At 44.4% G+C, this 21,722-nt stretch overlaps 1 protein-coding gene across 3 annotated transcripts in view; it reads left to right on the top strand.

Annotated features, from left to right (window-relative positions):
* The window catches only part of XPNPEP1 (X-prolyl aminopeptidase 1), a 34,063-nt gene extending 13,601 nt beyond the window's left edge, over positions 1–20,462 (top strand). For 2 of the 3 annotated variants that reach the window (XM_057420921.1, XM_057420920.1), the window contains 17 exons: positions 766–866; positions 1,168–1,260; positions 2,174–2,317; positions 2,639–2,734; positions 4,939–5,020; positions 5,971–6,181; positions 9,153–9,242; positions 10,550–10,600; positions 11,709–11,767; positions 12,457–12,534; positions 13,060–13,131; positions 14,775–14,835; positions 15,660–15,729; positions 16,881–17,054; positions 17,953–18,029; positions 18,772–18,870; positions 19,912–20,462. In XM_057420921.1, coding sequence (XP_057276904.1) covers positions 766–866; positions 1,168–1,260; positions 2,174–2,317; positions 2,639–2,734; positions 4,939–5,020; positions 5,971–6,181; positions 9,153–9,242; positions 10,550–10,600; positions 11,709–11,767; positions 12,457–12,534; positions 13,060–13,131; positions 14,775–14,835; positions 15,660–15,729; positions 16,881–17,054; positions 17,953–18,029; positions 18,772–18,870; positions 19,912–20,040 — 1,687 coding nt within the window. In that variant the 3' untranslated portion in view covers positions 20,041–20,462. Of the gene's footprint in view, positions 1–761; positions 867–1,167; positions 1,261–2,173; positions 2,318–2,638; positions 2,735–4,938; positions 5,021–5,970; positions 6,182–9,152; positions 9,243–10,549; positions 10,601–11,708; positions 11,768–12,456; positions 12,535–13,059; positions 13,132–14,774; positions 14,836–15,659; positions 15,730–16,880; positions 17,055–17,952; positions 18,030–18,771; positions 18,871–19,911 lie in introns of all 3 variants that reach the window. The other variant, XM_057420923.1, reaches the window with a different exon arrangement.
* The last annotated feature ends 1,260 nt before the right edge of the window (positions 20,463–21,722 follow it).

Below are 21,722 nucleotides of genomic sequence, written 5' to 3'. Positions count from 1 at the left end.
ACAGTTAATTCCTATTTGGAAACTCTGCTCTGCTAATCTGGGCTTCAGTTTCTGGTGTGAGAGAGTGTGGGCAAGATGCAGAGGTTCAAAAGACATTTTGTTTTTGAATTGCCAAGGGCAAGGCAGCTAGAGTGCCTTGCTGAGATGTCACTACCCCTGAGCTGTCTGCTTGCAGCCCTCCATGTGGAGTCAGGGGAATGGGACAGACATTGAAACCAGCAGAAGTTTATGTTTGTGTTTCCTGTTCAGCCATCTCTGTTAGAGCTGTAACATTTGGGAAAGGGATGCATCTGACAGCTGGAGTGATACCCATGTCTGCTGGCCTTTAACAGCTGTTTCTTGTGGATGGCCAGAGCCCAGGCTTCCTCACCTCAAAAAGATGGGATGAAATCCAGGGATGTACAGTATGTGTTACTGTGACAACAGCCAAATGGAGACCACAGTCTGTTACACAATTTGTTTGGAAATGTTTGGAAAGTGCCATTTACCCAGTTCCACTGACTGGTTGAGATTGCTTAAGTTGAATTTGTCTGAGGCAATTCATTAAGCTGCATCTTTGTGCATACTATCCCTGAGAGGATCTGGAAAGTTGTAGTGCAGGGTGAACAATATCTCCACTGAAACTGGACTAGCCTTTGAACAGTGAGAAAAGCTGCCTTTCTGGGAACTGGGGTGCATTTCAAATGCTCTGCCTGCTCTCTGTGTCTCTGCATGGTGCTGCCCACCTCTACATCACTGCATCTTTCTGCCTTCCTGCCTAGGTACTGCCATAGTAACTGACCAGCATGCAGCCATGTGGACAGATGGACGCTACTTCCTGCAAGCTGCACATCAAATGGATAACAACTGGACACTCATGAAAATGGGTATGCAGGAGGCTGGGATACTGCTCCACTGATAAACAGGGGACAATCACAGACCATTTGGTCACTTCGGACAGGTTATGGCTTGGGCTGTAGGAATTTCCCATCATGCAGGGACTTGGGAACATCTTGGATACACTGCTCCTGCTTTAGTGTCCTGTGACTCTTCTTGCCCATGGGTCTAGACATTCATTAGTAGACATATTTGATGCATTAACATGGACTTTGTGGGTTGTGTGGGAGTGCTTCAGTATGACTGATGCTTTGAACCTATTTTTCTTTTTCTTCCCTTGAATCCTTGGAGGTCTGAAAGATACACCAACTCAGGAGGACTGGCTAGTAAGTGTCCTTCCAGAAGGCTCGAAGGTGGGAGTGGACCCTTTCATTATTCCAGCTGGTTGGTTTTACTTTATTTTATAACTCTGGGTTGGGCAACTAGATGTTGCTTCTCTAGCTAAGCTGTTGTATGATGGTATGTAGATAACCATGTTTCAGCCCAGATCGGATGGTGGGTTAGACTGTTACGCAAAACAGGTTGGATGTTGTTTTTAGGCATGTGTCACAAGAGCTTCATAGCAGTGCATTGACTCCAAAACACAAGGGGTGAGAGCTAGTCTCTGGGCTAGCAGTAACTATACCTGAAAAGCAGAGTCCTGGTTTACCTTTTTTTGTCTGTGCTGTGGCTTGGCACAGGTATTTCAGTATGAAGTTGCTGAGTGCTTTGGCCAGGTTGGGAGCCAGAACACTCAGGCAAAACTCATGCTGCTACTCCTGCTTTGTGGTCTTGGTATAGCTGCAGCTTTCCCTGTGGGAAGCACATTCCTGGAGAAGTACCGTTTTTATCAGATGAACAAGTATCCATCTCCTCCCTAAGCCCAATTCAAAGGTCACTGGAGGCAAGGGGAGACATATGCTTGATTCAGATTGACTAAGTATCAGTCTTGTGGCTTTGCAAAAGCTCATCTGGTCTCTTGTCTAGCTTAGATCTAGCATGGTTCTGCACTGGGGTAGAGGACACCCTTACAGCACCCTTTGGGGTACAGCATCTGTCTTCCAGCTGGAGCAGTTCTCCACCACAAGCGTGAGGCTCCAGGACTGTGAGGTTCTGTACCTGCTGCTGGCTGTAGTGATTGTGTTTATGGAGCTCTAATTGCAGTAGCTTTTGCTTTGTTTTTAAGGGAACGGGAAGAAGAAGCTGGAAGGAAAGGAGGAGATTCAGATTCTTGAGTCTGCCCTCTGTGAATAGGGCTGTGGTTGAACCAGTGTGTGTTCTTCAAAGTCATCACTCTTGACTCCTTTCCCTTTGGCAGACCAGTGGAAGAGGATGTCCAAAGCCTTGAGAAGTGCTGGCCATGATCTTGTGCCTGTCAAAGAAAACCTGATAGATACAATCTGGACAGACTGTCCTCAGCGCCCCTGCAAGCCTCTCATCACACTTGACTTGAGTTACACAGGTGAAAAACTTAACTCCCAATAGACAGGGGCTGTTTCTAGTGCCCTATCCCCATTTTACTTTCCTCTTACAATGCAGGGAGAAGAACACTACTGCAGCACCTCTGTCCTCAAAACTTAAAATAGCCATTTGTTAGCGGCTAGATAACCTCAAAACAAATCCATGTATGTCTGGAGGGCAGCTTGTTTGATATGGCTCATGTCAGTTATCACAAGCACAGTGTGTTTTGGGTACCTCCAAAATCCAATGTGTTGGTCTGTGTTTACATCATCATGCCCAGTAAAGCTGTGGTAACTGTAGCTGTTCATACTGTGTTTTGCAGGGGTCAGCTGGAAAGACAAAATTGCAGCCCTCCGTTCAAAAATGGCTGAGAGAAAAGTCCTGTGGTTTGTGGTAACGGCCTTGGATGAAGTAGCATGTAAGTCTTTGCATCTCCTTTCTCAGTTCTTCCTACAAAATACATGTCCTTCCTGCCTTGGAAAGGAAGACCTCTGCGAGGGTGAGAGGCACTTATGACAGCCAATGTGTTTGTTAGAGATCAGTTAACTTGTATGACGTGCAGTGGTGATAACAGGTCATAAACAGCAAGCCAGTATTTCTACACAGCGCCTTATTACACCAGGGCAGCTCCTGAGTACATTTTTGGCCCAGGAAATTATAAATCACCACCTTTAAAAAACAGCCCAGGCAAAGGGAGAGGAGTTATATATAAAGCCTGAGGCAGTTTGAAGGAAAAAAAAAAGACCAGTGAGATCTTCTGGCTGTAAAATATCCTGATGCTGCCTTACCCTATGGGGAGATGGAGTCTGTTTTCTGCTGTGGAGTCTGGGCTATAAACAAAGCAATGCAACATGCAGCTTTGTATACATAAGGCAAGGGTGGAGTACACAGCGTTCACAGTAATCTTCCTAATTGTCACTACTTTTTAAGTCAGTCTCCCTCTCCAAGTGTTTGGCAAATGCTTTGGTTAAACAAGTAAGTTGGGGCTCATCTTGTATTCCCAGATCACTTTAACTGAGGGTCGCGGGGTGCTGCTGGAGAGTCCCCTCTGTGTTTGGGGCCCCAGGATGACTAGGTCTGCACACCTTGGCTCCCAGCCCAGTGTCTAGGAAGGGAGGATGGCCAAAACCAGCAGTGGTTTCCCCAGGACTGTTGTTGCTAGTGCTGTGTATCCTTTGTCCAGAAATCACCAGTGCACAGACTGGTGCAGTGGGAACACGGCACGAGTAGGTTCTGAGTGCTGCTAATGCCTGTGCCGTGTATGATTTGAAAAGGTAGAATTGAAGGTCGTGTGTTCCTAGCAACAGCACTGCTAGCTCAGCGTCTGTGGTGCTGGGTGAAGCTAGCTTGCTGTGGTCTGTGGGCTCTCCTGGATCTGGGACACTGAGCAAAGAGCTTGTTTCATGAAAGAAGTACTTTGGAGCGTGGTGAATATGACTCCTCCCCAGGGAGGCCTGCGTGAGCAGAGATTGTGTGTCTCACCTTTTCAGGTGCATCTCCAATTAAATTAATGATAAATTGGTGCCCTGAGGTGGTTTCAGATTAAATGTCTGCAGCAAAGCCAAGCTTGGTTATGAATCAAAGGTTTTTAAGATGGACCAGAGTTTATAAGAGAAGCTTGTTGCCAGGTGCCTGGTTGATTTCCTATCCTAAAGGGGAAAGGGGGAGAAGTTGTCTTTAATTGTATTTAATTCAGTTCACTGCATGAAACTCCAGACAAGTTTCTGGGGACAGAAAGAGAGCCCCAGAGGAGGCTGTTGCCTCTTTACTGCACTGGGAGTCGGCTGAGCGAGGAAGTTTGTACCCATGCAGTAGAGAGTTCTTTGTGGCTCTTTCCTGCTTCCAAGTGACCTCCTCCTTCCCTGGGGAGAATCAAACTCTATTTTTACTTTTGAGGCAGAATTTGCACGGTTCGGTGAATACAGTGCTGGGCTGTGATTTAGGACATGTTGGTTCTTTTCCCAGCTGTCCTGCTGGCTGGTCTTGTTGCCTTGAGTAACTCATTTCAGCTAATTGGATACCCTGGGGTTTTTATGTGACCCTAAAATCAGGAGTTTGGAGATGCTGAACATCTACTTCCCCTCTTGACTTTGCCTGGAGTTAAGTGAGACTGTGCAGTCAGAATCTGAGGTGGTGTAGGCACCCAAATGAGAGAGAGGCCTTTTGGGAGTATTTTAGTCTTGCCTATTGTGTCTCTTTCCCTCAATGATCAAGAGAAGGATTGGGATGAGATAACTTGTACCTTTGAAGTCTTCTGGCTGTTGAGAAGTGAACTTTAATTGCATCGCACAGGCCAGAAAGGGCAAACGCTACTTTTTTTTTTTCCCCTTGTCTTTTTTGCCTCTACCTTTCTTCCAAGCCTGCCCTCCTTTAGAAGTTAACCCCATTTTCTTGCCCGATGGGAGCGTTTAAACTGCAGTTCTGGTGCCATCTCCTGGCAAAAACTTAGGATTGCTGGCAAAGCAGCAGGACACGGGACAGCTGGGTGGGAGCTGGACCCGCGGCCTGCATCCGTGACGACGACTCATTGCTTGACTGTGTTTTGCTGAGATTATTTTTGGCTTTTTCTAATGTTGCAGCAGATGAACCAGGACTGTGATTCTTGGCGTTCTTATTTTCCAGGGCTTTTCAACCTCCGAGGCTCTGATGTTGAGTACAATCCTGTGTTTTTTGCATACGCCGTCATAGGAATGAACACAATCAGGTGCTTGTATTCCCCTCTTCTGTCCCCCCAAGATGCATTTTTTACTGTGGGATTGCTGTTCTAGCGAAACATTTGTCTTTTCAAAATGCCCATGCTTGGGCACTTTAATGTCCTTTCTGAGCACTTTCGTCTTCAACTTTAATTACTCTCCTCACCTGATCAGAGCTAGAGAGGCAGCCAAGGGCTCTGCTGCACTCCTCAGTGCCTCAGATGACTTGCTGGGTGACCTTGGGCGTGATGGCTGACCCCTCTGTCTGTCACTCTGAGATAACACAGACGGCCCTTGAAGCCCTGGGCGAAATGTGGGTAAGAGCCAATGCTGGGCTGCATGTTGGAAAACTTTACTGTCATTGATGAGTAACTTCAAAACTGCAGGGACTGTGTAGAAAAGTTTCAGGACTGGCTTATGACAGAAGGCATCTTTCCTGTGACTGCCCTGTGTAATGAACCTCAGCAAGCACAAGTCTTTTGAAGGCATCTCCAAGCTGCTAGTTAGATGTGTCTGAGGTGTAAAACCTGGCTGGGTGAGTACAGGCTGTATGTGAAGGTTGAGCTGCACTTTCCAATTTAGGAAAGTGAGAACTCTGTGATACATTAGCTTTTCCTTTCCAGATGTTGCCCTTAAAAATTAAAGAATGGCCATTATTTGCCTGTCTTATTCTTTCCTGCTTGAAGGGCAGTGATGGGATGCAGCCAGTTTGAATGTGTCGTACAAACAAAAATGCTGTCAGCTCCTTTCCTCTCAGCAGGGTGGTACCTCTTAATTTCAAAGCAGGATTTAAGCAGTGTGAAGGCCAGTGGTTAAAACAATATAGGTTAAAGTGTAGCACATAAATTAACAAACTCCTTTCTCCCTGAAATGTCACCAGAGTGGTTTCTCCTTCCCTCCTTCACTCCAACCACTGTCAGATATGGTCCCACCTATAATTTCTGTCTGATTTGTTTCTCAGACTCTTCATTGATGGTGACCGGATGACAGACCCAGCTGTGAGGGAACATTTACAGCTCGATTCCACCCAGGAGCCTGAGTTTAAAATCCAGGTGATGCCTTATGGATCTATCCTGTCGGAGCTGCAGGCTGTTGGTGCAGGCCTCTCACCCAAGGACAAAGTGTGGCTCAGTGACAAAGCAAGCTATGCTCTGACTGAGGCCATTCCCAAGGTTAGTGGCCCTTGAAAAGGAAAATGCTTTCCTCTTTTCTGCCCAGCACGGTCAGGAATGGTGTTAATGAGGGCAGCTGGACTCAGCTTCCTGTCTGCAAAGGATGATTCAGGCTGGAGCTTGTGCGGAAGGGATCCAGCCATGCTGAGTATTGAGGGGTTGTTAATCCTGGAGTTGCTCTTGACAGAGCTGCCCTTCCAACTCGCTAAGCTGATTTACCCAAAGAATTGTCAGCTTAAGATAAAGCCAGTACAGGGAGAGAGGGAACAGGGTGAACTCGGGTCATGCTGCCCAGGGATGGAGCATCAGCCTTATGCAGACCAGCAGTAAGAGCTGGAAACTTGCAGAAACTAAAGCAATAAAGTTGAGCAGGACATTCGGGAGCAGGCATTTGGCTTGATCTGAAGGTCTGAAGATCATTCTCCTTATTTATTTCAGTGGCTTGAGGATATCAGGCAATATGTGACATCCTGTATGGAAGACAGGAAGTACAGGGCAATAGAGTTGTTGCACGAGGGAACCTTGTGAGGACACAGATAACCTGCAGGCAGTGGTTGTCCATACAGTGAGTGCATCTGCTAAGAGACATCAGAATAATTTCAGTACAGCTGTACTTGCTATATCTTACCCTTGAACTTGACAGTCTGGGCGTCCTGCAGTCCACCTGATATTCAGTAGTCATGAAAGAAGATACTTGGGGAAGGATGATTCCTGCCTGTTTCATGTACTGCAGGGGTGTGCTGCAGGTATGTGTATGATATAGCCATATCCATGACAAAAAAGCTAACTCATGGGGCCTGAAGGCTTTTTCTGTATACAGGGATTTTAAGAGTGGTATCAGCTTTGTGTCTTCTGAAAAACAAATCCCCAAGAGCAGGGTCTGTTAGTGTGTCATTAGGCTGCCACAGTTTGATGCCAGCACACATCTCTGCTTACACTCTTTGGCTGTCATGGCCAAACTAGAAGGAGTTATTTTTCTCCAGTGAAGACATCCACTTATATACTTCAATAGGTTCATTGCACTTGGTGCACGAGGACAAACAGGTCTGGAAAGTTTCGTTACTTTCAGTGTATCCCCTTAATACAGGATGTGGCTCTCTGTGCCTTTGCACTGACTTGAGGGAAATGTGAAGTTTGCCTTGTGTAGGTTTTTTTTGTTCTAAAAACCAAGAAGACATGTACGTGAGCAAGACCCTTTTTTGCCCCTTTTCGGGGTTAAATCTTCTGACACTTTTAATCCATTTCTAGGTACAAATGGCCTCTTGTTTAGGGTAGCAGAAAGCAAATGGTTTGGGGAGCATTCAGGTTAAATTGTTGTTGCTCTTTTGACTTCAGAGTAGAATTGCTGTAATTGGAGTTAATTGACTAACCCTAGTTTGGCTAAGTTGCTGTAGATGATTTACTCAGAGCATCCATATAGAGAAGTACAGCAGATCTGGCCTAGCTTAAGGAATGTAATGAGTTGTAGTGACATTATTTACCCTGTTAGCAATTTCAGCTGGTACTGAGTCATTACAGTGCTACATGCTCTCTCTTTGCAATGGGAGAGGCCCTGCCTCAAGGAGTTCTGTGCAATAGAAAGCATGAGAGGGAGGACTGAAATGTCTTGATTAAAAACCACTGAGAGAGTCATTGGAAGAGCCAGAGGTTTCCTGGTTCCTCATGCTGGGCTTTCTTTCTTCAGCTTTACACCAGCTGAGCAGCTGGTCTGTGGTGCTTTGAAGAGCCCTAGTGCTGGAAGTCCATCTACTGTCTGTCTCCATCAAAGCCAGGTATTGACACTGGCAAAAATCCAGTCCATTGTTAAACACAGATCTGCAAACCCTTTATAGATTTGCCTACAGCTGCATGTAAATATTAGTAGAACCTGCCAGTATCTGTAAAAGGCAAACCAATCTAAGAATCTGACAGTTGAGAAGTATTGCCCTGAAGCTGATAAAAGAACTTTCCTGACTTGTGGCTTCTTCAGTACTTTAATTCCTGCATAACGTAGTGTAATTGTCTTGCTATTTTTAGACCTGTAGGATTTGTGTGAAACTGGTCTTTGCTGAAGGTCTGCCAAGCCTGTGCTTGTGTAGGTGCTCATCCCCTATCCTCATATATAATGAGTAGAGCGGAGAGCTCTGGGGCAAAAGACTTTGTCTTTGATCCTTCTTCTGATGCCAAATGTGACAAGGCTTGGGCAAGTCACCTCAGTTGGTGAATTTCTGAAGACATGTTCAGAACCAGTCAGGCATTCCTGCTAATCTAAGGACAGCTGACGTCTGGGGAGGTGGTAAGGGATCAGTTACTGTAATGTAGGGCCATCCCATCCAGGCACAGGAAAGTTTTGTCTCAAAACTGCTGATGTAAGCTTCTTTCAGAAGTGGACAGCATATGTGGAGAGCTTTGCAAAGGCCCTTCATGTTTTTTAGGGCCTTGGGGTATTTGTTAGAGCTGCTGATCATTAGAAGTGGTGATGGTCAGTGGTGGAGGAGCCAGACCCTTGAGGGGCCCACCAGGTTCAACTCCAGTGCTTGTAACTTGGGCTGGATACCCTTTGCTTCCTGCTACTTGGGTGACAGTCAGGTAACAAGTCAAGGTGACTTTTGGTCTGTTTGCACAGCCTAAATTCCACCTTAGCCCTGGGATTGGTGTTTCTCATTGTCTGTCTCTGGGACTTTAGTGTACATCAGCAGTAGGAAACCCATGGCTCAGACATTGATATATATTCTAATTAGGATATCCAAATCTTCACCCTGCTTCATGACAAGCTCCTTGCATTTCCTTGTGGCTGTTCTTCCTTCAGTCAGGGACTGTTTCTCCTCTTTATTCACCAGTGCACTTAGCTGCCTACTGACAACCAGTATTTCCCAGCTCTGAAGGTTGAGAGAGACTGCCAAAGTACAAATTGTGGCCAGGCTGAGTTATTAAACCTGCAGGATTATATCGTCTGGCTAATCCACAAGTAATCCCTGTCCTTCTACTGCAGGCTTACCGATACCTCACCCCATATACTCCCATCTGCATTGCAAAAGCTGTGAAGAATGCATCGGAAACAGAAGGAATGAGAAGAGCACATGTAAGTGAAGCTTTGAGAGTCTCCTTGCACATGGCAAGAGGTTTGTTTTACATTTAGGGAGAGAAATTACATTTTTCATCCAGTTTTAGTGTTTCAGCTAAAAAGTAAATAAGAATGTGGATGGCAGGGTAAAAGTGGTTTTCTGTCACATATCTACTGCTGCTGAAGCAGTGTTTTTTGCTTGGTTAGCAATCCCTTGGAGTGAAGAACAACATTTGTGATAGTGTGAGGAACCAGCCTTGCTCTGTTGGAAGACCCTGCAGACTTGAGAAGTGTTGTTGAGAGTATGAGCCTTTAAAAGGCTGTTCTTTCCCCTGTGCTAGTTCTGTTGTCTTTCTCAGTGGAGTCTTCAAACTGTTATGACTTGTATAAACACAGCCTAGAGAACACAGAGAAATTCTTCGACACATGGTGCAAAACACAGTTCAAGATGCTCAGGAGCAGTCAAGTGTCCTCAAAGCACTCTTGATTTTGTGTCATCATCATGACACAATGGAAATGAGACTGATTTCCCAGAAAGCTTCATATTTTCAAACAAAAAAAGCTGCTTGTGAAACAGGTTCATGGTGGGGCTGAAATTTTCTCTTGTTTATTTCCTGCTAAATTTCAAGCAGCAGTTTTCACAAGAGGAGAAGTGTGGCAGTTAAAGCAGGGCTGGCAGTTCTGGACTTGTTCCATATTTTCTGCTAGCTTCTTGGGAACTGCTGCTTTCTATTCCAGTGCTTTTCTTTGCCTGTTAGGTAATGGGAAGTAAAAATACTTGTACTGAACAGACACTTTGTCACCGGCCACCTGAGGACAAAATTGTGCCTTGCTCTTGTATACTTGTCTCCTTGCCCCTGCATGCTGTAAGCATGTAGAAAAAAGGAAGAAAAAATGGGGTTATCAGGCACGAGAAAAGTCAGAAGCTATGTGACAGACTGTGGTGCTATGTGCCCAAAGGGTATGTTCCCCTGTCACATCACCAGATGTGTCGTGTGGTTGCCTGCCACAAGCTGAAATGCAAGGTCTTGCGTGTTGAAGCACAAGGGACTTGAAAGTCATGTGTAGGGTTTGCTGTGTACTTGGTAATTCTTCACAATATGGTACTTTCCAGCAGTAAACTTTTATTAATGTTTATTTAATTGTCCAGATACATTTCCAGTGCTTTTATTAATTTCAGGAGACAGAACCCAGAAAGACCTCTTAGATCATCTCTTAGTGTCTCTGAAACTTGCAGGTTAAATTATTTTGCCTTAAAACCTGTTTATACTGAGGCTTGATAAATCTTTTGTCTTCTCAATTCCCTTCTGCCTATTTTAACACAGATTAAAGATGCTGTTGCCCTGTGTGAGCTCTTTAACTGGCTGGAGAAAGAGGTAGTGTATTCTTTTTTTTTTTAACTTGGAGATTTTATTACTATGTAAAATTCTTCATGAGCATAAAATTTTATAGTCTTTATAGTGCCTTTGCTAAAAGTGGAAAAACAGTTGGGGTTTTATCTGTTTTTTGTTGGTGGGGATTTCAATCGTGCTTTCATCCAAGGCCCCCATTCATTTTACACAGACCAAAGCCAGAGCAGGTGAGAAATGACCTGAATAGGCTTAATATAGTGTTAATACTGTCTTGTGCTGGCTTGATAGTATAAATCATGAAGAAATACCCAGTTTGGTGCAATACTTCAGCACTATTCTCATGGTGATCAGTATTGTCTGGCAGTATGGACAAATTTGGCGTTTATGAATGGAGAGGTGCAGTCATGCCCATATGCAGTGAAAATGGGATAAAGACAAATTAGTCATGTTTTCTCTGGAAGTACACAGTGAAGGTGCAGAGTGCCCAGTGTTACACAGCAACTTACTAAGCTGTGCTCCTTCTGTGCTACTGCATGTCTGAGTCCATTGACTTTACCTATGGAGATGGCTTGATGGCTTCCCAAAGGTACCTTTTTACATGTCTGAGTACCTCAAGAAGTCTGCCTCAGGGGCTATGAAACCTAGCTCTTGCTTCCCTTTGCTTGTTGTCCAGTCCTGAGGAGGTTGTCACAGGTTTTAATTTATGAAATGCCTAAAGTAAAATTTGACGTCCTTTGTTTTTCCTGCAACTGCTTCCATTTCTTATTTAGAAGCATAAAAATTCTGCTAATACCATGGTTTGTTGGAGAGAACTGTTTAAGCTTAGTGTAACCTGTCTGTGAAGAGATGTTGTCTTGTGAGATGTTACCTCTGCACATATCTCAGTGAAATTAACACTGCATTAACTGCTTCCTAGTCAGGGTTCAGCAATACTGCTTTGTCTTTCTCTGCTTCCTCTTCTCACATGCCCTGCACAATATTGCTAGGTTGGTGCTTGTCAGTACTGAGGAATGAGGACAAAAAGCCTGGAAAGAGGTCACTTCAAGATTGGGTTTTGTAATGCACAGACAAAGTGCTTAAGCATTTAGCATTTTCTTGGTGTGCTAATTCAACCTACATCTTTGTCCACTAGGTTCCAAAAGGAACAGTAACAGAAATAATTGCTGCAGACAAAGCAGAGGAGTTCCGCAGGTAAAAAGTAAATCCCCTGTGAGGATGGTTTCTGGGTGGTGTTTTTATACTTTGTTTTTATTTCATTCCTTAGAAATCCACCTCACTCGCAAATAAATTTTATCTGAGGACAAACCATTACTACAGGATTTCTTTGAATGCTTGAAAGAGTTGGGAAAGAATTGGGTCTCTTGGGAGATAGAAGTCCCAGCCCACTGGATCCTATCCAGTTTTCTTTTGAGATAGCAATGAGGAATGCCACAGGTTAGGACACTTAAATATAAGACAGTTGCTTTGTTACCACAGAGGAGCTGATATGAGAGTTAAATTTCCTTCTCTTCTGATGGAGAGTGAGCACCATTTGTATTGAGAGATACTCACGTACATACGTACATCAACAAGACTTCTAAAAATGCCCTTGAGTAAATAAGTAACAAAGAAGAAATTGTTCAGGACATGTGTTCCATAGGTGGGTTGGGTGGTGAATTTTCTGCTGGTAAGAAAGAGATGGAAAGCAGGTTTCCACATGGTTGGGAGGATAGGGCTTCAATCTGTACAACTCTCCTACCCAAGTATGCTTGCCCAGATGGCTTTCAAGGCTAAGGGGAAGGCTGAGGCGATGTGAAATTGATGATGGGGCACTCCAGGTACCTCAGGTGCCTGTGTGCTCTTCTCACTTGTACTGTAGTGATCACAATCTTTTCTTTCAGCCAACAGAAAGACTTTGTTGAATTGAGTTTTGCTACCATATCAAGCACAGGTCCAAATGGAGCCATCATTCACTACAAGTAAGAGAAACACAGCTTCTCCTTTCATCCTTCAGCAAACATAGTTGGAAGGAGCTGTCAGGCTTCATTGTGGTGTCACAACAGAGTACTCTAGGGAGATGTTGATTGCCATCTCTCTTTATTCCACCAGAGCTTCCACACTTACTAAATTAAAATCTCTCCCTGCTGGCAGCATGCATGTATTATCATGCTGATCTGCTCAGGGGCCATAGAAAAGGGCTGTTTTGGGGGTAGAAGTCTGAGAAAGAGGAGTATGAACTGCAGACTGTTCTGAAATATGTCCAGGAACAGATGTTGAGGGTTTTGCTGTGAGCAACAAAGCTATACTGTACTGTAGTGCTATTTTACTGTAGACAAATACACTCCTCAGTATGATCCCTGGCTCAGCATGTGTGTTTTCCATCACTGCCACAAGAAATCAGAGCCAACGCATCCAAGCTTGCACTTAATATGGTTTCTGGACTGCAGACATGGGCTGGAGACCTTAAAACTGTGGAACAAAAAGCTTTGTGTTTAACTGAACAGGCCAGTTCCTGAGACCAACAGAACGCTGTCTGTGAACGAGATCTACCTCCTTGACTCAGGAGCACAATACAAGTGAGTGGGATGAATGGTGCTATATTTTCTGCTCCCTGTGACCACCTGCAGGGTCAGCTCCCCATTGCTATGGCGGGCATGGTAACATGTAGTTTTGAGCACAGTGCCATTTCACAGCCTGCTCATTGTATCCCCTTTATAAAGCCAAATGCGTCAGTCAGTGGGTGGCTGATGTGTGACAGGAGGCTCTGAGCTGGGCTCAGGGCAGCAGACTGGGGCTGCTGACAAGCCTTGTCTGGGGTAGGGGATGAGGTCTAAAAGTACAGTTCTCACATAAGTCCCATTACCAGGGTAATGGTAGCTGTGCTCTAGCACAGGCCTGACTGCCCTGTTTAGGTTTGGGCTGCCTACACAGCAGCCTGCACAGCTGAGTGAGGCACCTCCCCTGCCAGGTCTGCCCTGTGGGCAGATTTGACTGATGCCGAGGTCAGAGCAAGGGAGGACAGCACTGGTTTGTGGTGTTCTGTGCCTTTCCAGGGAGAGACTCAGAGACAGGGTGTCTCATTGCAGTGGATACTTAGGTCTCAGGTGTGTTTCTGGGAGGGAGTCATATGTCTGTTGACTCACTCAGTACTGTTTTGACAGTGACATTCAGTGGCCTTAAATCTCTGCAGCTGTTTACTGTGGAACTCTTGACTCCATGGAAAATGAAAGAAGTGGTATTTTTAACCAGTGTAAATAGATGAGAAATGGCTTGTTCACTAAGATGCAGAACAGGCCTGGCTGCTTCTTTGAGATGAGCTTTTGTCTTTAGAGGTATGCTTTTTTGTTAGTCAGGAAGAACTTTGCAGAAGAACCATACAGGCATCCTTTGATAAGATTTTTACAAGGAGATCTTTTTTCCTTCCTCTGATGGCCTAATTAATGATTTCCTTAGTGCCGCTGTGAAAAGCAGCCCTTTGAATACAATATAAGCTGAACATCAATGGCGCCACAGCATTGTGACAGGGATGCTCTGCTTGGCCCTGCTAAGAAGTTAAACCGTGAGCTCTTTGTGACCATGGCCTGTGTGTGCAGGGGAAAAGCGTAGGCACAGGAGTGTTTCAAAGGGAACTCATTGTTTAAGAGCCTCTGTGTTTTTGGCAGCAGGATCAAATTGATATTTGTTAGAAGGAACTTAGAGCCAGTTTCAGACATCTCAGACTAACCCCTATCCAAATGCTGGATAACTTGTAGAAATCTTAGAACAAGACTCCCTGAGGATGGAAGGGACGCTGTACCCCCTTACATTTCTCTTCCCTGAGCTGGTAGCTGTCATTTGTGCATAAGTATATCTTTTTAAACTGCTGTTGAATCATCTTCCATACAAATTTGGCCTTTTCTGTTCTCTATGGATGGGTACCAGTTGGTAAACCTCAAATTAGCATCATTTTTATGAGCAGTTTAGATTCTAATTTGCGAAGAGCTTTGGGATGCTTATGGATGAAAGATAACATTTTGAATTGTAAATCCTTACTGCTACATCTGGGATGTGTATGTTCAGGAATTTTGGAGATTAAGAGCTGTTACATCATGAGCAGATGACTTTACCCAGTTTTGAGCTTGGTTGCTTTGCTGCAGTGCGACTATTTTTTTTTGTGCATTCTCACTTTGATCTTTCTCCCCCATCCCTCTGCTTCCTGCATCTTTTTTTGTCTTTGAAGAGATGGTACAACAGATGTGACCAGGACAATGCATTTTGGCACACCATCAGCCTATGAAAAGGTAATTTGGCATCTCAGTGTGGCTTGTGATCTGACACTTATTATGAGAGATACTTAAACAAATGAGTAATGTGTCCTATTGCTATATAGTCAAAATACTCTATCAAGTATCATTTATTTAATGATATGTGACAGCATCTTGATAAAGACTGAAAAGGAGGCTGTCAGACTTCATACTTCCAAAACATAAACTAAGTGATTTAGAGAATGACACCTTTCTATCTTAAAATGCACACCTTTCATCTGCAAAGTGACATGTCTTCTCTAAATAATCACATCAGCAGGCTGAAGATAGATGTTACTGGCTTGTCCAACATGGGGGTTTAATTTAGTGCAAAGCTCAATGTCTAATGCAAGGCTGCAGTAGTGGTTTGTGTCTACTGTACCATATAAAAAAACAGTCTCAGACTTACTTGAGGAGGTCTGTGTTGGAAATTCAGCAGTGTAATTTTGTTTATTTTAAATTGCTTCTTTAATTAAAACTAATTTCATCATTATAGTTCACCGGGTGATGAAAATGTGCTGTAGGGTATGCTCAGGAAGGAAAACTACAGCCACGGAGAAAATCAGTCAAGTAGGTCAGGTGAATCCTGCTGCTAAACCTGCGCTCTGAGTTAGTGACACTCTCTGTAACGAGCAGAGAAATATCTTCAGAGTAATTTAAAGTCCTTCTGCTCATGGTTTGCTTTGGCGTTGCCAGCCACTGGGAAGCATGAGCAAGCCTTCCGAGGTCCTCTGCAATTTGCACAAGATGCAGTCTTTCTTTCCATTCCTGGGGAAGTTTTGACTCTCCCTTTTTACTTATGGCACACATTTCTTTGACAGGAATGCTTCACCTATGTACTGAAGGGACATATAGCTGTGAGTGCAGCCATCTTCCCAAATGGAACCAAAGGTGGGTTGGTGAGTTGGAGTGTTTTGACCACAGCAGTGACCTCTGGAGAACTGGTGGTCTGAGAGCAACATTATGGTTGACAGGTCCATATGTGTTAGGCAGATGTTGATGTAACTATCTGTGTCTGTTTCCATCACAATATTTTGGATCTGGATTACGGATGCCACCTCTCTCGACATCAACCAGTGCTGAAAATTTTGAGGGAGAAAGTCTGAAGGGCATTTGAAATGCATTTAGGTTGATAGTGACTTTCATCACTCAGTGGCACTCTAACACATCTGTGGCCTTTCTGTCCTTGGAAGTTGTCTTTATGCTTTCCTTGTGGCCCTGTCAAAGTGAGAGGTCACTTTCCAGCTCCAAAAGGACAGGGTAATTCTGTTCCAGGTAATGTGGAATCTCTTTTGTCAGTGAGCAGCATGGAAAAATGACGCAGGAAGGAGATGTTTTGATTTTGTGCAGGAGAAGCTGTGACATACATTCACCCCTGGTGAATTTGTTGCAGAGCTATTTTCCCCCTGATGAGACCCCTTGCACAAAGACTTTTCTTTTTAGAGTTTTCTTCAGTTTGCATTCTTGTGTAGGTGAGGAAAAAGCAGCTGCATAGTGGTACAAGAAACCCCAACTAAAACTGCAGGGTGTCTGAGCTTGAACATACGGGCTTGATGTTCACAGGCAGGTTGAAACAATCTGAAATGACTGGCCATCCAGACGAAGTCTGGCTGATTAGTTCACCAAATACAATTGGCAAGTCATCTATTTTGAGTTTATTTAGTGCAGCTACCTTTAAGAAAGGTGCTGAATTCTCAGTGCAATATTTAACCACTAGATTGTTTTATGAAAACCCCTGTGGAGCAAGCAGCAGTGCAATGTTTCTGTTACAGACCATCTTCTGAAGAACTGTGCAATCAGAGAGACAGGGGCTCTTAGTTTAGAAAGGGCTTGAACATGAGGCTTGCCCAGTCTACCCTGTAACTTGTAACAATCCAATGACTTGCTTTCTTTGGTTGATGGTGGGGGGTTTTGGTTGGTTGATTGGGGGTTTTTTGCATGTTTTCCAGGTTTGAACCTTCAGGGTGATTATCAGCTTCTCTGTGGGAGCCTGACTTCATCACATTCTCTCTCCATGTCCGTCTCTTCTCTTTGGCCTGCAGGTCACCTTCTAGATTCCTTTGCCCGCTCTGCCTTGTGGGACTGTGGTTTGGATTACCTGCACGGGACAGGACATGGAGTTGGCTCATTCCTAAATGTACATGAGGGTCCTTGTGGCATTAGCTACAAAACCTTTGCAGACGAGCCCTTGGAGGCTGGAATGATTGTCTCTGATGGTATTTATCACTGGTGATTCTCTCTAGTTACTGGGGAAGGACCAAGCTCTTTAAGATGCAGAAGGAATAAATCTGACAGCAGTGTAAAAGAAAGATGGGATCATAAGCTCTAGTCCTGCCTCCTCAGCGTGTTAATTGTCATTTAAACTTTCTAGGTAAAGATCCTTATTTTAACTCTTTCACCTTCCATAAAGCATCTTTGCAGTCGGGTGCTGCAAGCCTGCTCTCTACAGTGCAAGCCTCAGCAGAGTTGTGCTGCTGACCAGCCAGGCTCTGGCATGCTGCCTCCCATTCTGCAGTGGAAGAGCTGGCTGCAGTACAAGCTGGACACCAAGCTTTCAGGAGCTAATCCTGTCTTTACTATGAGCTATTTGAGGCAGCTATTAAATCTTTACATGCCGTATTCTTCCAATAGTACATGAGCAGCCTGTCAAGGTTTGCTGAGAGACAGCACATTCCTTCAGGGCTGCATAGTCCTGTCAGGGAGTTGGGAGCGCTCTCTAAAATAAGTGTTTTTGGGGAAGGTGTTACCCACTTGCCTTTTGTAAAGGCATTAGTATTGTCTTTGGCTGAACGCAACTTGTAAGGGCACCATTAGTATCAGGTATTTGGAACACATGTACTCTGTGCTCTCTCTTGACTTGCAAGGAGACTTTCTGAGCTTGAAGGCTGTCTGTCTTGTTTCTCCTCTCTTTGAGAACTTTTGCTTTAACCTTGCTCAGGGCTTATGTGCAGATTAAGTAGAGTAAGAAATTTGTTTGCCTCTGTGGATGCTTGATGTCAAGATTGCTTAGTGACTTCAGCGGACTAAACCCATGCAGTGGAAGTTTGGCCATAGGGAATAAGTATTTGCACAGTGAAGCTATGTGGCTTAGTTAATTACTGTCTGTTTCTGCAGAGCCTGGATATTATGAAGATGGGTCCTTCGGGATCCGAATAGAAAATGTCGTCCTTGTGATCCCTGCTGAAACCAAGGTGAATGACGTGCTCCAGATGCACCTTTCTCCATGACTCACTGGTTGTAAACCTTTAAAGTACTGGAACTTGAGGTGGGACCATGCTGCAGACAGTTGAATCCTACACAAGGTCTCCAAAACCTCACTATGGTGAAGACTGATTCTAAGTCTCCCTTGCTAATAGAGACACAGATGACAGTTCTGTTCTGCTTCTGCAGAGTTTCCATAGGTTGAAATGTGTATTTCAAACACATATGTGTATATAAAACAACTATGTGATAGTAGTTTCAAAATGTTTTCCATGTGGGTGTCAAAACATCTTTGTTCAGCCCCTTGAAGTTATTGCTGTAGAGTTAGCTGATCTTCTGAAGTCAGGATTTTCTTCTCTGATAGAGAGTCCTCAGTGGCAGTAGAAACAAAACTGCAGTCAGATTTTGACTTTATAACTGCCAGTCTGGCTGGGTTATGCTTTTAGAAATGCCAGACTGAAAATGACTGTACAGTATCAAGCTCAGTCCTGTTCAGTTGTGACATGGGGCATGACCTTTAAGAAGTGACTATTGAAAGGAAATAACTAGTGTTTATGTTGAGATTCTTTGCTTGAGCTGTAAGAAAAATGTTATTTTCAACAGTAAGTTGCTGCCCTCTCATCTGAATGTTACATGGGTTTTTCTGTAGTGATGGCATGAACTGTGGGGTAAGCGTGATCTGACTGGAGCTGTTCCTAAAGATTTACAACCCCATTTGTCTTTCTGCTGCAGTATAATTTCAAAAACAGAGGGAGCCTGACTTTTGAACCCTTAACCCTGGTTCCAATCCAGGCGAAAATGATTGATGTTAATTTGCTGACACAAAAAGAGGTAAGTGAAACAATAGGTTTGTATTGCCTTCTTTGCACTAGCGCCACCTTCTTCTGTTCTCTTTATAAAAACCACTGGCCTCTGTTCAATTTGGTTGATCCAGCAAGCGATCTTGAGCAATCTGATTTGATTTTAAACTTGATCCAGCTCTGGGTGGGAGGCTGGACTCGATGAGCTCTCCAGAGGTCTTTCCCATCTAAATTATTCTATGTCGTCACAGGCAGCAAGGGCCCCTCCAATGATTTGTTTGATAGTTCACTGGATCTATTTGCTGCTATCATCTCTCCTCTTTTCCTACTCCTGCCTTAATTTACTTCTATGAGACTATCATGCTTTCTCCCCAGAGACTTACACTATGTCTTATGTTGTTTTCATCTGCTTATGGTCAGTCCCATTCAGCCACACCACATTTTTAGTACCTATGGACTCTGAGCAGACATCAGTGATACGTCTCATCAGCATTTATGTCCTGAATAGCTTCATACTCTAAACTTACTGTTCAGGTTTCCCACCACCTTCACTAGTGTTTTGCCTTGTTTTTCTACCATATTCTTTATTCTGCCTCAATCCATCCTCCTTTTCTGAATGACAATCCTGTTTGCGTTTCCTTTTTCTGAAGGGGACTGTGAAGAGTATCAGAATCTGCTGTAAGGTTACGTGTTCTGATCAATAGGGCAACTTGTGTCTCAGGGCGGCATTGTTCAGTTAGAAGTTTGCAAAGCTGTTTACTAGACTATGCCAGTGTAGCTTTTCTGGCTTGCTGGAGACAGTGATTTGCAGAGGCTTTAAATACTTGTTAGCTAAACTGAACCTTGGCTCTTCTGAAGACCTGGGACCAATTGCTTCAGTTCCTACTCATACCAAATTTACAAGTCGCTTCCATACATTAGAGCTCTGTCTCTTTGGGACAGGATCCCATCCCAGCCTAACTTCTAAGTCCCAAAGCACTTAAGGGCCTACAAATGTTTGCCTGAACACAGCTTGTAAGGGCCCCGACTCCTCTGTGGTTATGCTGAATGTCATACCCACCCCTTTCTCTAGCGTAACTGGGTGGACAACTACCATTGGAAGTGCAGAGAAGTAGTTGGAGCAGAACTGGAGAGGCAAGGCCGGCACGAAGCTCTCCAGTGGCTCATTCGGGAGACGGAGCCTCTCCTCGGAGCTCAGTAGCACCACGGTTGTCTGCAGTGTGTAGAACATCAGGACCACTCCGTATCACAACGATCTGTGTCTTCTTGACCGTTGACACCACTGGGAGAACGTTCTTCAGTAAACCTTTGGGAATCAGGAGGAGATTCATGTAGTGTTTGGCTCCCCATAATGTGTGCAGGTGGGATGGGGGTCATGAGGTTACTGTCTGAACAATTCTGGGGGGGGAGGGATTGAGAATAGAAAGCAAGCAAACTAAATAAGCATGTTGCCTTTGAAACAGGGCTCTTACTGAAATAATGGTTCTAAGAGGCAATACTGGAATATTTTATACTGCCTGTTTTTTCACTGCTGAAAACTCAGTATTTTTGCATTTTTGGGTTCCAGTTGCTAAGATGCTACCACACAGCAGGACTGATTACTGAATAAAAGATTGCAACCCACTCTTTGCTCCATCTGCCTTCTCTTGCCGTCTGACGTGTTGGGTGTGACAGCTTGAAGAAGGGCAAGAACCAGATAATTCCACCTTTATGTGTGCATCCAGCTCAGACAGTAACAAAACATGTGCAGGGCTGCCCAGTGCCAGGCACTGGACAGATATTACGGACCAGAGTAGTCAGTTGTTCTTGTGCTTTGTGACAGATCGCGCAGGGACGTGGTGACACTCGGCAGAGGTTTATGTGTGCAGGCCACCCAGGCCAGTTCTGTCCATTGTTATACTTGTATAACCCTTGGCAGTGCAGGGTGTGTGGGCAGTATCATGGAATTGCAGCTCTTCCTGGACACAAAGCAATTATTAAGTTAAAAAAACCTCAGTGCATACAATGGACAAAAGAAGGGTTGAAAGCGGCCTGGCCTTGGGCACCAGAAACTGTGCTCTGCATCCCAAGCAGCGCTCAGAGACATCTAGTGGTGAAGTGAGCTGCTGCAAGTTAAAAGCAGGTAGGAGAGCTCCCTCACCGGAGAAATTCTGTGCTTTGTGGTCTGAAAATCACTGTGTGCAGGTGCATCAAAGTGTCGTCCATGATGTTACATGATGGGGTAAGAATATGTTTATTAAAAGAAGTAATTCTTAACATGCTGAAGGTGTTTTGATCAAACCTAAGTTCAATATCGTATCTAGAAACAGCAATCAGGTAATGGCAACTCAAATTCCTGGTATTTTAAAGAGATGTTCAGTGCATATGAAAATGTTTGTATACATAATTTTCTTCCCCTTTCTCTCCCAAGAAATTCTGAGGTGGAAATGCTAATCTCTGGAGAGATTAATTGAAATCTCTATAGGGATTTATAGAAATCAGCATTTCCCTCAGGAGTTCTGGAAATTGGAAGCAGTATCATGCAGCCAAACAGAAAAGGCCTGGGAAGATAAAGTTGCCTAGGTTCCTAGCTATGTTATCAAAGAAAGTGATAAACCAAAAGTGCAGTAAGTGCTTGGAAAGGTCGTTTTCACACCGCAGCCCCTGCAGGTACGAGCATATATTTACATATCCAAGTGGTTTGCCCTCACCACCTGGTTGTATTTGCTTTCATCTCAGCTGTGCCTGTGGAAACCCAGCTCACACATCAGCCAGGCCACACTGTCTCATGAGCTTGTGCTGTGGACTAGAACAGATGGAGGACAACGTATCTGCCAGCTTCTGTTGCCTCTAGGTATTGACTGTGCCATGGGGACAAAGGGCGAGTGAGGGGTCTGACCAGGT

Source organism: Pezoporus wallicus, unplaced genomic scaffold (assembly GCF_028554395.1).
Source record: "Pezoporus wallicus isolate ANWC-B61680 ecotype Strahan unplaced genomic scaffold, APGP_CSIRO_Pwel_v1 contig_3365, whole genome shotgun sequence".
Lineage (NCBI taxonomy): Eukaryota > Metazoa > Chordata > Aves > Psittaciformes > Psittacidae > Pezoporus > Pezoporus wallicus.
The sequence above is the reverse complement of the archived record's forward strand: the minus strand, read 5'-3'. Positions and strand labels throughout refer to the sequence as shown.